Below are 17,404 nucleotides of genomic sequence, written 5' to 3' on the forward strand. Positions count from 1 at the left end.
ACTGGACATGGAGGGGATGATATGGGGAAAAGAAAATCGCTGGACATGGAGGGGAGGGCAGAAGAGAATCACTGGACATGGATGGGAGGGGATGGCAGGGGAGAGAGGAGAAATTGCTGGACACAGATGGGAGGGGAGGGCAGAGGAGAATCTGGACACTGATGGGAAGGGAGGGCAAGGGAGAAAGCAGAGCTGCTGGACATGGATGGATGGAGGGAAGGGCAGGAGAAATGCTAAACATGGATGGAGGAGAGGGAGGACAGGAAGGAGATGCACATAGATGGAGGGGAGAGAGAAGAAATGCTGGCCATGGATGGAGTGGAGGGAAGACAGGAAGGAGATGCACATGGAAGGAGGGGAAAGAGGAAAAATGCTGGACAAGGATGGAATGGAGGGCAGGGAAGAGAGGAGAAATGTTGGAGGGAAGGAAAGTCAGAGGAAGGAGATATACACAGTTAGAGGAGAAGGGAGAGGAGAAATATTGGACATGGATGGAGGGGAGGGAAGACAGAGGACGTAGATGCACATGGATGGAGTGGAGGGGGAAAGGAGAAATGCTGGACATGGATGGAGGGAAGGGGAGAGAGTTGAAATGCTGGACATGGATGGAGGAGAGGGAAGAGAGAGGAAGTGAGAGAAACATGGATGGATGGGAGAAGAGAGGATAAATGCTGGACATGGATGGAAAGGGAGAGGAAAAATGCTGGATGTGGATGGAAAGAGGAAGGAAATGCATACTGACAAGATGAGGGAAAGGGAAAAGAGGAGAAAAACTGCACATGGATGAATAAAATAGGCAAAAGCTGGATCCACTCTATACCTCCTCCAGTCAAATCTGCAGAGGACCCAGCTTTTACCTATGGATGTAGGGCAAGAAATAAAGAAGAAAAGAGGAAGGTAAAGAAATAAATGGAAAGGAAGCCCTGGAAAAGGAGTTAAGGGAACAGATAGAGAGCAGCAGAAACAGACACTGGGACCGACATGATCAGAAAAACAAAGTCACCAGACAACAAAGGTAGAAAAAAATCATTTTATTTTCATTTTAGTGTTTGGAAGATGTCCAATTTGAGAATTATTGAAAACATTTTGGTCATATTAAAGAAATGACAGGTTTTAGCAGTCTGTTGAATATGTGCACAGAAGGAGCGGGAGGAGTCGAAGATGACCCCAAGGTTACAAGCTGATGAGACAGGGAGGCAGAGAGTGTTGGGGGTATGTTGGGAGCACAATTTGGGCGTGCTCAAAACTTGGACACTTTAATGCCAAAATGGAACAAAACAAAAATGTCAAGAGCTAAAAGTTAGGCAGTTTGGTCTAGACTCGTTTCAATCATGACCAAGTCACAAAAAGATGCCCTAAATGACCAGATGTTCACTGGAGGGATTAAGGCATAACCCCTCTTACTCCCCCAGTGGTCACTAATCTCTTCCCACCCCTTAGAGATGTGAAAGAAATAAACTACCCCTGCAACTACTTCACCCCTACCCAAATGCTCCACCCCCAAAACTTAATCCCACCACTATGCCAAACCCAGAAATCCAAGCCCCCAAACTACCCTGCTAACCTCTGTAACTGCCCTAGTCAAAAAAAACCACAAATGCTCCCATCATCCTGCAAACTGTCCAACTCTCCAAAACTACTCCCATCACAACTGCCCCAACATGCTGCAAACTGCCCCCACAGTTATAAATGACCCCTGAAACTGCCCAGTGCCCTGCAAATTGCCCTCCCTCTAAAACTATCCCCAGCAATTGCCCCACCACAATGCAAACTGCCCCACCTCCAAAAGCTACCCTCCTATAACTCCCTCATCACCCCACAAACCCACCCCCCAAATATATCCCACAGTTGTCTCACTACTGTGCAAATTGCTCCACTCCAAAAAAATATGCCCCTGCAACTGCTTCGTAAACCTCCACTCACAAAATTACCACCTACAACTACCCCAGCATACAACATGCAAAAGGGTTGGAAAGAATTCTGTGAACCATGCTGTGTATGCTTTCCCCACTTGTATAACAGATAACTTGCTACAAAAACTGCAAAATAAGAAGAAAAACAATGGAAGAAATTTAAGATTTTAATGACTGTACCTTTGCACTGCTTCTTATCAGGACTCAGCTCGTAACCCCTGTGGCATGTGCAAGTGTAGGATCCCTTAAGATTTAAACATTCACCATTAGCACACACTGAGGCATCTTGGCATTCATCAACATCTACAACAAAATTAGAAAGTGAAAATGAGGCCAAATGTATCATAAAAATGGTAAGTTGTGCATTTTTTTTCAAAATGTTTTGTATATCCTTGCTACGTTAACAAAATATTTAATTAAATGATTAACTCTGGGGCGCCTAACACACTACAAGGCAACTTGTCAATTAAATTGACTACTTTGTCACCAATGCCTGGATATTAGGATAATAAAAAGGAAGTGATATGATATTGTATATGCATGCTAGGGCCCAGGGAAGAAATAGAAACATATGAGTGGTCTTGGTGCCTCAGTTATATAACTCTGCTTTTCCAGGGGCTCCTCTCTAATGCCCAGGCCCTAGACAATCATCCTGTTTGTTCCATTCCCTTTCTACAGGTATTTAGTCCAATAAATAAGGTATCATCTTATTTTCTTTTCTCTCTTTTGATTTATTTCTATTTATTACCTTTAAAAGTGGACTAACACGGCTACCACACTACTTTATGCAAATCCTTTAAAACCTAATCTTTCAATGTAGGTAGAATAATTCTACGCCAGTTTGTCAAACCAATAAGTCAGTTGTTTGACCAAGCATCTTGCTCTTCCTTTTTCTTTTGCATCTAGGGTACACCCAAGAATCTGTTCTATAAATCTGGGGGGGAAGGATAATGTTAATAATTTCACTGATGTCAATATTCAAAAGGACATACATGTGGATGGCAGTTCCATAATAGGATGCCTCATAGGAATTTATTCCATACAGATACGTAGAAACCTACTTTCCTATCTAAAATATTAACCTAACCAGGTATATATGTGCTTAGCATTTAGGTGTGAATAATTACAGTAGCCATAGAGCTAATGTGCTTCAGTGCAGCAGTTACCTAATAACTTAGGGCCCCTTTTACCAAACGGTGGTAAAGCAGGCCCTGTGGTGGCATCGAAGGGCAGATTTGCTGCATGCTGAGGTCCCCTTTACCACCACTGGTAAAAGACATTTGTTAAATAAGGAAATGGATGTGAAGTAAGTTGGACACTCGCTGCACGGCCATTTTCTGGGAGAGCCCTTACCGCCTCTTATTTAGGAGGTGGTAGCCGGGCAACATGCGGTGCTAGAAAATATATAAATATTTATCTAGCACTGGAATTGGCACATGGCAAGAGATGGAACTATCACCAGGCTTCCATGGGAGCCCAGTAGTAGGGCCGAATTGCTGTGTGCCAAGCTGGTGCTACCACTACTGCCCTTTTGTAAAAGGGCCCCTTAGTTATTAATGAGCAAAAATTAACTTGTATAATACCAAGTAGTGGAAAGTGTACACCATGTTGCCTTTACTTGCCAATGAGCGTGCACAAGGACAGAGTTTGAGCAATGTGAACGGGTACACTCTTCTTGTCTCATCCCCCTCATTTTGTTTTTGCATGAATAACCCAAAACACCCCCCCCCCCCAAAAAAAAAAAATAGTGGAATTTTATTTAGGAGGCTGCAGCACAGTTACAATCACCAACTGAAAAATTTCAAAAACAACTGAAATATAATTGTCAACATTCAAATAAGCAATACAGAAAACATTACCATAACTGAGATTAACCTTTTCCCTTAATACTGAATGCAACCATAGAGACACACCCCCTACTAGCCATCAGTACTCCTATGGGCTAATACAATTGCCAACCCTATCCCTGATCGTACTGCAACTCATATAGGTGCATGCTGTAGAAGCTGATTAGCCGCGCAGCTTTCTGGCTGGGCTGCTCTAGAAGTCCATCTGGCCAGTTATAGGACGTAGTCATTCTGACACCCCAGCACAACTGTCAAAGTCGAGTGTAAACAGTGGCTCTCCTCAATTCCACGTTCCTTATCTACATTTTAGGACCCCTCCGTAGAAGCCAGGGCCCATCATCTCTTTAATTCTATGTAACTGCTGCCCCCCCCCCCACCCCCCCCACACACACACACTTTTTAGAGGAGAGTATCCATTCATTCTTAATAAGCCTCCTTTCAACATGCAATGGCCCTTAAATGATGTGTGCTCCTTTAGTACCTCCTCTATCCCTGTCCTTGTGCTGTGATGACTAAGAGATGCCCATCCTACTTAGGTGATTCCTTGCCATCAGAGGGTAGGTAAGGGAAGGTAATTGCAGTCACACCTGTAAGCAGTGAGGTTATGGCACTCTGTTGCCTTTCCCTATCCACCTTTTTCTCGCCATGATTGGCTAGCCTACCTCCACCGCACTGCATCCATTCTATCCTATCTTACCCTCAAACTCCTATTATCCTTTCTTTCCTTCCTTTTCTTTCCCCTCCTGCGCCCTCTTCCCCTCTCCTTCCAAGTGCTGACATCTTGTTTGTGCCACCTGTCCTTATTTTTCCTGGGCTTCTCCGAAAAAAAGAACAAAGCACACAGAGACAAAAATGTTGCATGGGAACAGGAAACCCAGTAAAAGCTCTCTCCTGCTTTTAAGTAAATTATATTGTTTTATCTCACATACAGGTAAGCATCCTCGCTGCCACGATGCAGCAATGAATAAGCTTTGGAGCAAGGAACAAATACTTATCTGCTGTGCCTTTTTATCTTTTTCTTTGCCTTGAAGAGTGAACGCAAAGACTTACGAAAAGGAGCCAAGAACCAAAGCCAATGTCAACAGTGGAATGGAACTAGCCTAAACACTTGTGTTTCAGAGACTCCAGACAGTAGTGGGATATATAATTATACTTCAGCAAATAAGTATTCACACGGTTTCAAAAGCAACTTTTCCTCATTTTAGAGCTTTATAAGTGCAGAACAAAACAAAGTATATACAACAATAACCTTTCTAAGAAGAGTTGTAAATGACACCTTTGGGGTTCAAGCATATGCTACAGTAATGGAATATGACCTTAATTTAGAATAAAAAGGAACATGAGCAGAAAATATCTCCATGCTATAAAGGATTAAGGAATATCTTATAAATTTAAAAAAATTGTAAAAACCTTCTTGTTTAAAATCTTAGTAAATTCCAAACTGCATAAAACGACACTGGCTCCAAATCAAAGAACGAATTGCCTTCAAAATCTGTACCATGGTCCATAAAATTATTTACAGAGAAGCCCCAGGATACATGACAGACCTTATTGACCTACCAACCAGAAACACATCTAAATCAACAAGAACGTATCTAAATCTGCACTACCCAAGCTGCAAAGGAGTTAAATACAAATCAACTTATGCATCCGGCTTTTCCTTCATAAGCACACAACTGTGGGACGCGTTCCCAAAAGCCTTGAAAACAACGTACGACCACCTAAACTTCCGGAAATTACTAAAGACTAACCTGTTTGAAAAGGCATACCTTACCGATCCAACCTAAATGCCTGATCCCTGCAACACAACAAAAGCAAAGTATATATTGGACATAACACAACTCCTGCGCTGATTGTTCCATATGAACTCTTTATTACCACTACATCACTTTGTAATTGTTCACACCGGAGTCTGCAAATGCCTCTCCGGTACTATGTAAGACATAAGACATAAGCATCGCCACACTGGGACAGACCAAAAGTCCATCTAGCCCAGCACCTTGTCTCCGACAGTGGCCCATCCAGGTCACAATCACCCGACAAGATCCACGGAGCAAAGCATTTTATACTGCTTGTCCCAGGAATAGTGGATTTTTCCCTACATCCATTTAATAACATTCTATGGCCTTTTCCTTCAGGAAGCCGTCCAAACCTTTCTTAAACTAATGCTAATATATCAACCTAAGCGTTTATTGTACTTCTGTATTATGTACTAGACTTCTACAAATCTAAATTTTGTAACCGCCTTTTAGCAATAAGTAAGCCACATTGAACCTGCCATACGGTGGGAAAATGTGGGATACAAATGCAATAAATGAACTCTGCTAAGCTAACCACCCTAACCACATTCTCCGGCAACGAATTCCAGAATCGAATTATGCGCTCAGTAAACAAAACTTTTCTTTTGTTTGTTTTAAACTTACTGCACTCCAGCTTCATCGCATGTCCCCTTGTCCTTGTATTTTTGGAAAGTGTAAACAGATGCTCCACATCTATCTGTTCCACTCCACTCATTATTTTATATATCTCTATCATATCACCCCTCAGCCGCCTTTTCTCCAAGTTGAAGAGCCCCAGCCGCTTTAGCCTTTCCTCATAGGAAAGTCGTCCCATCCCCTTAATCACCTTCGTCGCCCTTCTCTGCACCTTTTCTAATTCCATTATATCTTTTTTGAGGTGCGGCGATCAGAATTGAACACAATACTCTAGGTGCGGTCGCACCATGGACCGATACAGTGGCATTATAATATCCTCATTTTTGTTTTCCATCCCTTTCCTAATAATACCTAACATCTAAGCCACATTGAGCCTGCAAATAGGTGGGAAAATGTGGGATACAAAGGTAACAAACAAACAAACAAACAAATAAATAAATAAATAGCCCACCTAGCCTCCACTATGGCATAAAAGGTTAATAGTACATGCAGCTAGTAACAAAGGTACCCTTTTACTAAATGTCATTAATGCCTTAACACAGGGGTTCTCAATCCAGTCCTCAGGACACACCTACCTAATCAGGTTTTCAGGATATCCACAATGAACATGCAGGAGATAGATTTGCATGCCCTACCTCCATTATATTCCACTATATTTTTTTTGAGATGCGGTGACCAGAACTGAACACAATATTTGAGGTGCGGTCGCACCATGGAGCGATACAAAGGCATTATAACGTCCTCATTTTTGTTTTCCATTCCTTTCCTAATAAAACCTAACATTCTATTTGCTTTCTTAGCCGCCGCACACTGAACAGAGGGTTTCAACGTATCATCAACGGTGACGCATAGATCCCTTTCCTGGTTGGTGACTCCTAACATAGAATCTTGCATGACGTAGATATAATTCGGGTTCCTCGTTCCCACATGCATCACTTTGCACTTGCCCAGTTTCCCAGTCTCGTAAGGTCCTCTTGTAATTTTTCACAATCCTCTTGTGATTTAACAACTTTGAATAACTTTGTGTCATCAGCAAATTTAATTACCTCACTAGTTATTCCCATCTCCATATCATTTATAAATATGTTAAAAAGCAGCGGTCCCAGCACAAACCCCTGGAGGAACCCACTATTTACCCTTCTCCATTGAGAATACTGACTATTTAACCCTACTCTCTGTTTTCTATATTTTAACCGGTTTTTAAACCACAATAGGACACTACCTCCTATCCAATGACTCTCCAGTTTCCTCTGGAGTCTTCCATTAGGTACTTTGTCATACGCCTTTTGAAAATCCAGGTGTACAATACTGACCGGCTCCCCTTTATCCACATGTTTGTTCACTCCTTCAAAGAAATGTAATCAATTGATGAAGCAAGATTTTCCTTCACTAAATCCACGTTGGTTTGTCTCATTAATCCATGCTTTTGAATAAGTCTTGAAATTTTGTTCTTTATAATAGTCTCTACCATTTTGCCACGCACTGACGTCAGGCTCTGTCTATAATTTCCCGGATCTCCTCTAGAACCCTCATGAGGCCGCCACTGGAAGTCTCGGCGGCCATTTTTTAAAGAGCATTGCAGCAGTGAGAGGGTCAGAGCTGGCAGTGGACAGGAAAGACTAGGGATCTTTCCCCCTCTGCCCTGAAGACTCCACTAGACCACCAGGGTACCTTCAGTATGTGCCAGGAGGGCACCCTGCGGCTCGGGAGGAGAGGAAAGTGTCAGATTGTGGCAATAGCAGGGAGCTCCATGGGGCCCCTAGAAGCGCGAGGCCCTGTGCAACTGCCTCTGTCACCCCTGCCTAAGACTGGCCCTGGATGGAAGAAAAAATGGCCCCATGCTGGGAAACCCAGATTCAATCTGGCGGTTCTAGAGTCATAGAGCCACTGCATATATCTGCCTGGACAGGAAACGACTACAGAGAAAACAAAAAAAACATGGGGAGAAATTATTTCAACAGACTCTCCGCATACCACCCTAAACACTGCATTCCCCTTTTTTGTGGCTTTCTGAGTTAGGACCCTAGGTGCCACAATACCTTCTATCTCTCTTCACCATTAAGGCAAGAAGCAGATGCTCAAGGAGAAACCATCTGAAGCTAACAGATGTACTAGAAGCACTTATAGGGAAAGAGAGGGGGGCTTAGACCACCTTAGAATACTGGAGCTCCCTACATATTGACTCTCAAGGCTCATCTGAGACACACTCAGAAAGGATAAGAACTGAAGGCATCAGCTCTCTCCTTTTCTTCCCCTAACAATCTCAACACTGAGGCCCTATTCCCATCTGAGGAGGCAACCCTTTACTGCCTGCCTCTTCCAAGGACCAACCCCTGTACACCCTTCTTCTCCCTTACCTTTCTACTTTTTATTTTTGAGAACAGGGAGAAAGAACACAAAAATCTCCTCCTGGCCCCAATCCACAACCCCTGCCTTCAGGGGTGGGGGGGGGGGGGGGGGGGGGAGAGAGAGACAGGGAGTTTCTAAACACCCCTGCCCAGAGGGAGGGGGAAACAGCCACCCTGAAAGGTCTGTCCTTAGGCACTAGCCTCTTCAGGACTGCAGCCTATAAAATGGGTCCATAGGTGTTTACATGCTGGCCAGCCCAGTGGAGGGTGCAAAGTCCTGTTCTCCAAATATTCACTGCTAGGAGCATCCCAGACCCAGCTAGAGCCCTCTATTGTTGAGCTGACAACTGTTCTGTAGAATCCATCTGGCCAGCACAGGATGGCTGCTGCTTCCATGCGTAGAAAATAATCAGCCTCAAAGACTATTAGCCTTCCCATCACAAACTGCCTAATGGCACAACCACGGTTGCCTCAACCACCCACTTGCTACTGCCTGGATGACAGCGGTGGCCCTGGAGACAGCTGGACTACCTTATGGCAGCTCTCCAGGCCTGCACAGCACTTCCGAGATAGCACAGTCTCCATCTTCCAAGTCAAAGCACCACAGCTGCCATGGCCACTAAGTGGGATTGCAGCCGAGGGCAAATGAGACGTATTGTGTGTGTGTGTGGGGGGGGGGGGGGGGTAGGGAGGGAGGCAGGTGAGGGACAGACACAGTGATGGGGGAGGGAAGGAACAACAGACCCACTACGTACCATATTTTCTGCCCCCTAGCTAGAGTTTCAGCCATGTTAGTCACATGATTCCATCCCTTCGCAGGACTGAAGCCTGCAGGTCAGTCTCACCCCTCCACTAGTAGAAGTCCCAAAGTACTCCTGCCAGCCCAACTATACCGAGTCAAGACCCACAGGCTGAGACTTGGGACTGAGTAGGGAACAGCCCTCCAAGCTCAATTAAAGGAAAGGTCTGTATAGCGATCCCTGAAAGCTCCCATAAGCCAGGGACTCAACCACAAGGGTGCAGACCTTAGAATGCACTCTGGGGAGTCAGGCTTCCATTGAAGAATCCTGCTGCACCAACTTGCACTATCTACTACTGGTAAAGATTTAGGTCTGCACCACTCCTTATACTAGTGATATTACTGAAAGCTCTGTCTCCATCTGCTGGTTAGGAGGCATAACCCACTCATCTGGACTGGTCTAGTGGGATGATAGAGAATTATGATTTATGTACAAAACAGCTGTTTGTTAATGAAGAATGAGTTTCTATAGAATTAGGGAAATAAGCGTCATTCTGCAAAGTCCATGTAAAAATGCATTTTTGATTATCTATAAATACAAAAAAATATGACTTTTTTCCTTCAGACATTTTTTTACACCTGCACTTTGTAGAAATAAATATGGCAAACATAAAGGTGCTTACCATTTTTTAAAATGCTAAATATTCTGAAGTCTTTCGTTTAAGGATCTGAAGGTACCATGCTAAAGTGCACATGTATTCCAGTATTTCCAAACAGGGTGTACCCTGACTTAGAAGCACTGGAAATGCTTACCTCTTAATACCTGTCACTTTCGGTCTTTCTCAATATTGCAACCTATCAAAGGCTTACAAGATCTAAACATTACTACTGTTGACTTCTCTTCAAACAGAAACACTTTCTGTGGGGCTTTATCGTGCAATTGCAGAAACCAGAAATGTGAGGGAAATTTTATTTTTTTTCTGCTTTTGATAAGTGTGGGAAATCTGAGCTTTTTAATTTAATAGAAAGAAAGTCTTAAGCAGAAAAAGCCTGATATCTTGGTAAGTAAATGATATGGTACATACCAAGGCACCGCCCATTCAAGCCCCGGTATCCAGCAGAACAAGGAACACATGTGTACGAGCCAGGGGAGTTGATGCATTGTTCAGATGGACAAGTGCTGGGAGTCAGACATTCATCAATATCTGTAAAAGAATTAGATGCCAAAAGCCTAAAACATGTGGAAAAACAAGTCTCTTGGAACATTTTTGCCACTTTAAAATAAAAATGGAAAGTTTAATTTTAATATGTCCAGAATCCAAGATAAGATTGGATAGAGTGTACATGTCATATTACTCTATTTTAATGCATGAAAAAAAAGATCAAACGATTTTTAAATATATTTAAGGTGTATTTTACCAACGGATTAACTTAATGCATTTCTGGACTCAAAACTCTCTTCCACAGATCACAACAGAATCAGCAAACAGTGACACTACCAGAAAATATAAGTAAATCATAAAAAGCATTCTAATATTAGAGTGAAAAGAAAGAAGAGTAGAAGAATAGCCTAATGCTTACACCAGTAAAGAGACCCTGGGCAGGTCATTTTACCCTCTATTGTCTCAGATAAAAAAATAAAAAACTTAGGGCTCCTTTTACAAAGCTACGCTACCGACTAAGTGGTGCACTGAATGCGAAAAAGCTCATTCTTTTCCCCATGAGGTTCTTCATATTCAGCGCACCACTAATGGTAGTGCAGCTCTGTTGAAGGAACCCTTAGATTGTGAGCCCTCCAAAGACAGGGAAATCCCTACTGTACCTGAAGGTCACTTAGCTTGAAAAAGGCATGGGCCAAATCCAAATAGATTAATAACATACTGAAGAAAGTTATGTGAGCCTGATTTTATAACAGGGTACCTAGGTATGCCTATTTTATACAGTCAATCTAAAAAAAAACTCAACCACACCAGAACACACTCAACTATTAAAAAAAAGAAAAGAAAAAGATTTTAGCACTATATGGAAGCAGTGAGCCAACTTTTGCATCTATATACTTCTATATACTTTGCATCTATATATTTCCCATTTGGGGTCACGACCCACAGTTTGGGAAGCTCTGCTCTGAGGGCTCTTCTCTTTCTACATTTATATATACATAAATACAAAAATATATATATACTAGTGAAAAAGGTCCGTTTCTGACAGAAATGAAATGGGCGCTAGCAAGGTTTTCCTCGGAGTGTGTATGTTTGAGAGAGTGTGTGTGAGATTGAGTGTGTGAGACAGAGTGAATGTGCGAGTGTGTGTGTGACAGAGAGAGTGAGACTGGGTGCGAGTGTGTCCGTGAGAGAGAGAGTGTGTGTGTGAGAATCAGAGTGTGTGCCAGGGGCCCCTCCCTCCTCCGTCCCAGTTCCAGGGTCCCCCCTCCATCCCTCCCTCCGAGTTCCAGGGTCATCCCCCCCTCCCTCCAAGTTCCCGGGTCCCTTCCAGTTTCAGGGTTCCCCCCCCCCCCCACCCTCCCTCAGAGTTTCAGGGTCCCCACCCTCCCAGTTAGGCACGTTTGCTGTGAGCCTATTCAAAGGTTTCTAGAAAGTTGCTAAGGTAGTGCTTCCCATGTGACAAACTCTGTCAATGATGTCAACCCTTATATGAGGATTTAGCAGTCCTGCTTGTCATCAGAGAAAATAGGCTTTAAATGTGGAATTACTCTGTAAGGGAGTCTATAGGATGGTGCCACTTCCCCTTAAGGAAACTCCCTCAAAGTATCAGAGCCACCTTAAAACCAACATCCCATCCAAGGTGGAAATAACAGGGGAGAGGTGGAGCCAGGAAGGCATGGTCCAGGAAGTATAAAAGCCCAGGGCCTAGCTAGATTAAGGAGGCCAAAAGGGAAGCGGCGAAGCCCAGCTGCATTTGCCTCTACCACCTACATTTGAACTGCAACTGCTACAGTCAGGTAGGCCAAATTCAACTTGAAACCTTGCAAATTTGGATTTTGACCCAAGTAACTGCTAGAGACTACACTGATAACCCTGGGGAGTCAGGCCAGAGACAAGTGTATTGCTATGCTGAGAGACGGTAATGTACGCCGTGACCCTGCAGGAGCAGGCTGCTAGAAAACCTTGTTATGTCTAAAGAACATTTTTGTGTTTTCCCTCCCCTACATGTAAAATTGAAGAGGGCTCTTACCTGATTATAATCAATAGTATTTTCTTTTACCTGCATCCGTTGTGTGGCTCCAGTTTGTCCTGGCTCCAGGCTCACCTTCGCTCACAGTACCACATACCCCCATAGTGGTTTCAGTACAGATTTCTGGCATACTGGGAGTTTGGGACTTAGGTTTAGGTTATATGAGGGTTTTAAGTGGGCGTTTTGTCAATCAATGATTTGTTGGTTTTTGACGTAGCCCACACTAGTGAGAATGGGGTGGTCTGAGTCACATTGGTGGTGTATTACTATATTTATATATATTTTAGGAATGTATTTTTTATGCATTACTAGGAAAAAAGGCCCGTTTCTGACACAAATGAAACGGGCGTTAGCAAGGTTTTCCTTGGAGTGTGTATGTTTGAGACAGTGTTTGTGAGGGTGACTGTGAGAGAGAGAGAGTGAGTGTGTGTGTGTGACAGAGTGTGAGACTGGGTGCGAGTGTGTCTGTGTGAGAGAGAGAGTGTGTGTGTGTGAGAATGAGAGTGTGTGCTAGGGCTCCCCCTCCCTCCCAGTTCCAGGGTCGTCCCTCCCCCCCTCCCAGTTCCAGGGTTTTTCTCCCTCCCTCCCAGTTCCAGGGCCTCCCTACCTCCCAGTTCCAGGGTCGGACTCCCCCCCTCCCTCCCTTCCTCAGTCACCTTTGGGGGCATACCTTACTGCAAGGTCCCTGCCTCACCCTGTATTCTCATCTGACAGGATTCTGTGCTCTCTGCTTGGCTCTCTCATTCTCTCACTTAAAAAAAAAAATATCTGAGAACCATAAAATTTATTTTAAACAAAAAATTTGTGGAGAGTTAGGGAGTTAGTTCCTGTCTGACTGACTACTGCTGTTCTCGGAGCCAGAGCGTTTTCCTTGGCTCCGGGTGTCTGTGCTGCGCTGCAGGGGGGATCAGCTGATAAGTACCAGCTTTGATTTTCTTTTTTTGTAGCGGCATGGTGGCTAAACGCTGTTCCCGTTGTGGGAAGCAGCGTTCAGCGGCGGGAGTTTGTAGTGCTGAGTGTGCTAATGTGTCTGAGGCAGAGGGGCCTTCCTCCATCACGGAGCCAATGTTTTCCCACGCTAGGAAGGCGAGGGGCTGCCGGAGGACAGGTCGTGCTTGGAGGGCTGAGAGAGGGAGGGAGGCGCGGGGGCTGGCAACTCTACAGAGTTCCCTCGAGGGCGGGGCGATTACGAACCCTCGTGTGGTTGGTCCCTGCTGCTTGTGACAAACCCGGAAGTACATGACATCAATTCAGGAGATGGATATAGAAAGCATGAATGCTTCAAGGTTTCAGTGCCATGGAGTCAGCTTCAGAACGATGGAGGTGCTTTTTATTATATAGGATATTTTGTTTTGCAACAGGCTTTACACACTAAATAAAGCTTTGTAAGATTACCCCCATTAGAGGTCCTTGAACTGAAAAACTAAAAGAGACGAAGGAACCCATCACTTCCCCCCCTTTAAACAACCGTCCCCAAAGAAAAGAAAAATGCTGATAGTAAAATTATTTGATTGCTCTGAGTGGTGGTTTGACCCACTATATCACTGTTCCAAAGCAGAAGAAAATTCAATATGTACAAAAAAAGGCCTCTGTTAAAATAGTATTAAAAGTGATATATAATCCTATATAAACATACCACAAATTACTGGTTGGTTAACCTCAACTCAGCAACCTTGTACAGTGGAGACAGCCAAAAAGCTGCAGATATCTGTGGAATGATGCAGGTATTCTATAGGCCGCTCTAGGCAATCTGCAGACAGCTACATATAAAACAATGGAGTCTGCATAAAGTATCTACTGTAAGAGGAATATCCAAGTTCTCTAATGGTTTGCATTAGTAAGCCATTGCAATAGATAAAGAACATATAATCTTAAGACTGCTCTATTTGGCTTTTCAAGTTGTTCTTGATCTGTTTCATGCAGAGGCGTATCTGGCCTCCGGTGGTAGGGAGGGCCAGAGCCAGAGGGAGGGGGCACATTTTAGTCCCCCCCCCCCCGCCGCCATTACTGGACCCCCCACCACCACCAACGACTCTCTCCACCCCTCTCCCGCCACCAGCCCTCCCCCGCTGCCGTTTCTTACTTTTGCGCCGAGGTCCACTTCCTCCTGCACCTTTAAAAATATTTCTTCAGCTGGTGGGGGACCCCAACCCCCACCAGCCAACCCAAGGTGACATCTTTCAACTTGAAAGTTTCAAGGTCTTCGTCCGCCGTGGCCAACGTGCTGGAGTTGAGCGGCTGAATCCAGTTCGGAGTCTGATGTCGCATGATGTTCGAACATCGCACAACGTCAGACTCCGAACTGGATTCAGCCGCTCAACTCCAGTACGTTGGCCACGGCGGACGAAGAACTTGAAAGACGTCACCTCGGGTTGGCTCGCGGGGGTTGGGGTCCCCCGCCAGCTGAAGAAATATTTTTAAAGGCGCAGGAGGAAGCGGACCTCGGCGCAAAAGTAAGAAACGGCAGCGGGGAGGGCTGGCGGCGGGATGGGGGGCCAGGGCGAAATCTGCGGGGGCCCAGGCCCCTGTGGCCCCACGCAGATACGCCCCTGGTTTCATGTACTTAAAGTCAAATTGGAAACTCTCTAGTCATTATTCAGCTGACAGAGGTCAATATTTTTAATGCACAGACTGTTGCTGGCTAAACTAGACTTGAATATTTAATGCCAAGCTATGTCCAGGCAGTGGCATTGACTATCTAGGTCTCACTGGACACGTGCCTAGCCTCCAGAACGTATGTGAATATCTGCTGATATACAGCCCCCCCCCCCCAAGATTCTGAGCACCCTCACAATCCTCTCTTCAAGAATAGATTCCCTTCCTGAATTCCCCCAATAGCAGATCTCCTTCCCTGCCCCCCCCCCCCCCCATGGACAGACCCCCACCTCACCCAGCCACCTCTAGCCCTCCCCTGGGTCTACTTTAAGCTCTCTAGTGGTGTAGTGGGTAGGCCAGGCAGGAGTGAACCCTACTTACTCCTGTCCCTGTCAGATCCATCTGTAAAATGGCCACCATAATCAGCTATGGAAGGCTAATCCCCTAGTGGTAGTACTGCAAAACTATCACAAGTAGTCATGGCAGCCATTTTACGGATGGAGCCACCAGGGGCAGGAACAAGTGGGGTTCTGAGTGGTGGTTTGAGCAAAATCCAAATTAAAAATAAATTTTAAGTGGTCATGCCTACAATATATGTACGTTTGCCATGCTATGTAGATGCATACTTTCTTTTATATGACAGGCTCCAAATAGGTGCCACCTTCATGACTCAAATTACCGTATTTTTCGGACTATAAGACGCACTTTTTTCCCCCAAAATTTGGGAGGAAAATGGGGGGTGCGTCTTATAGTCCGAAGGTAGCGTTTTCGGACCTCCGTTCCAGTACTTACATGATTCCATGTGCCCTGGTGGTCTAGTGACGTCGGGGCAGGAAAGAGCCCCCTCTTTCCTGCCCATCGCGCTGCTCTCCGTGCTTCTCAATGCTTTCTGATGGTCTCGGCGATATTCAAAATGGCCGGCGGCCATTTTGAATCTCGCCGAGACCGTGCTTCTCAATGCTTTCTGATGGTCTCGGCGATATTCAAAATGGCCGGCGGCCATTTTGAATATCGCCGAGACCATCAGAAAGCATTGAGAAGCACGGAGAGCAGCGCGATGGGCAGGAAAGAGGGGGCTCTTTCCTGCCCCGACGTCACTAGACCACCAGGGCACATGGAATCATGTAAGTACTGGAACGGAGGTCCGAAACCCGGACAAGACGCACCGGAGCAGAGCACCTAGGTTTTAGAGGAGGGAAAGAGGAAAATTTTTTTTTTCCTATTTCCCTCCTCTAAAACCTAGGTGCGTCTTATGGTCCGGTGCGTCTTATAGTCCGAAAAATACGGTAGGTGCCCCTTTATATATATAAATTTATCCTCATAAAGGGCAATTCTATAACTAGGGGACTGATAAGAGCCTATTCTATAGAGTAATGAAGGCACTTACTTTCCTTTTATAGAAAATAAACTTAACAGGTCAGATACAGTTTATTTAGACTTTCTATACCACCCATGCTGACATGTAGAACTGACATACAGCACTTATATCAGCCACAGATCTGGTGTAACCTAAATGCTCATACCTAGTTTTTGGGAGATATATGCATAACTTATAGAATTCTGTAAATATTCAGCTACTTTCCATATAAATGAGCAATTTAATGAAGGGGAAAAAAAGCTGTCCTAATTTAAACTGGGACAGCTTAATTGGGCAGTTGAAATTTAAGAGGTGCAAAGTGATGTACTTGGGATGCAGAATCCAAAGGAGATGTACTAGACTGGAGGTGAGAGTCTGACAAACACAACTCAAGAGGAACCTTGGGGTAATAGTGTCTGAGGATCTCAAGGCGGCAAAACAATGTGACAAGGTGAAGGCCATAGCAAGAAGGATACTATGCGGCATTGAAAGAGATATAACCAGCAGAAGAAATGAGGTGTTGATGTCACTGTACAAGTCATTGGTAAGGTCCCATTTGGAGTACTGTGTTCACTTTTGGAAGCCGTATCTCGTTAAGGATGTAAAAAGACGTAAAGCGGTTCAAAGAAAAGCAACAAAAATGATATGTGGTTTGGACCAAAAGACATGTAAGAAGAGACTTGAGGATCTGAATATGTATACCCTATACCATAATAAAACATAAAATAAAAAGACTTAATTAAAGGATCCTACTACAAATTTCTTGAACAAAAAAGGTCTTAAGCATCCTTCTGAACTTAAGCAACTCAGGACCTTGCCTCAGCTCCAGGGGCAATGATTTAAAAAAAAACTGGAGCTTGATAAGGAAGAGAAGATGATACAATTCTTTTATACCCAACATTCATGACTGATGGAAAATAAAACAAACAGAGGGCCCTTAAGCGGTTTGACTTCCCCCTCAATAATCCAGACATCACT

At 44.4% G+C, this 17,404-nt stretch overlaps 1 protein-coding gene across 4 annotated transcripts in view; it reads right to left on the reverse strand.

The window, feature by feature from the left end:
• LTBP1 (latent transforming growth factor beta binding protein 1) overlaps window positions 1-17,404 on the reverse strand; it is a 565,328-nt gene that overhangs the window by 111,074 nt on the left and 436,850 nt on the right. For all 4 annotated transcript variants that reach the window (XM_030196510.1, XM_030196508.1, XM_030196509.1 and 1 more), the window contains 2 exons: window positions 10,368-10,487; window positions 2,094-2,216 (listed from right to left, as the gene is read on the reverse strand). In XM_030196510.1, the coding sequence (XP_030052370.1) occupies window positions 2,094-2,216; window positions 10,368-10,487 (243 nt within the window). The remainder of the gene's footprint in view (window positions 1-2,093; window positions 2,217-10,367; window positions 10,488-17,404) is intronic.

The sequence above is a fragment of the Microcaecilia unicolor genome, chromosome 3 (assembly GCF_901765095.1).
Source record: "Microcaecilia unicolor chromosome 3, aMicUni1.1, whole genome shotgun sequence".
Classification (NCBI taxonomy): Eukaryota; Metazoa; Chordata; class Amphibia; order Gymnophiona; family Siphonopidae; genus Microcaecilia; species Microcaecilia unicolor.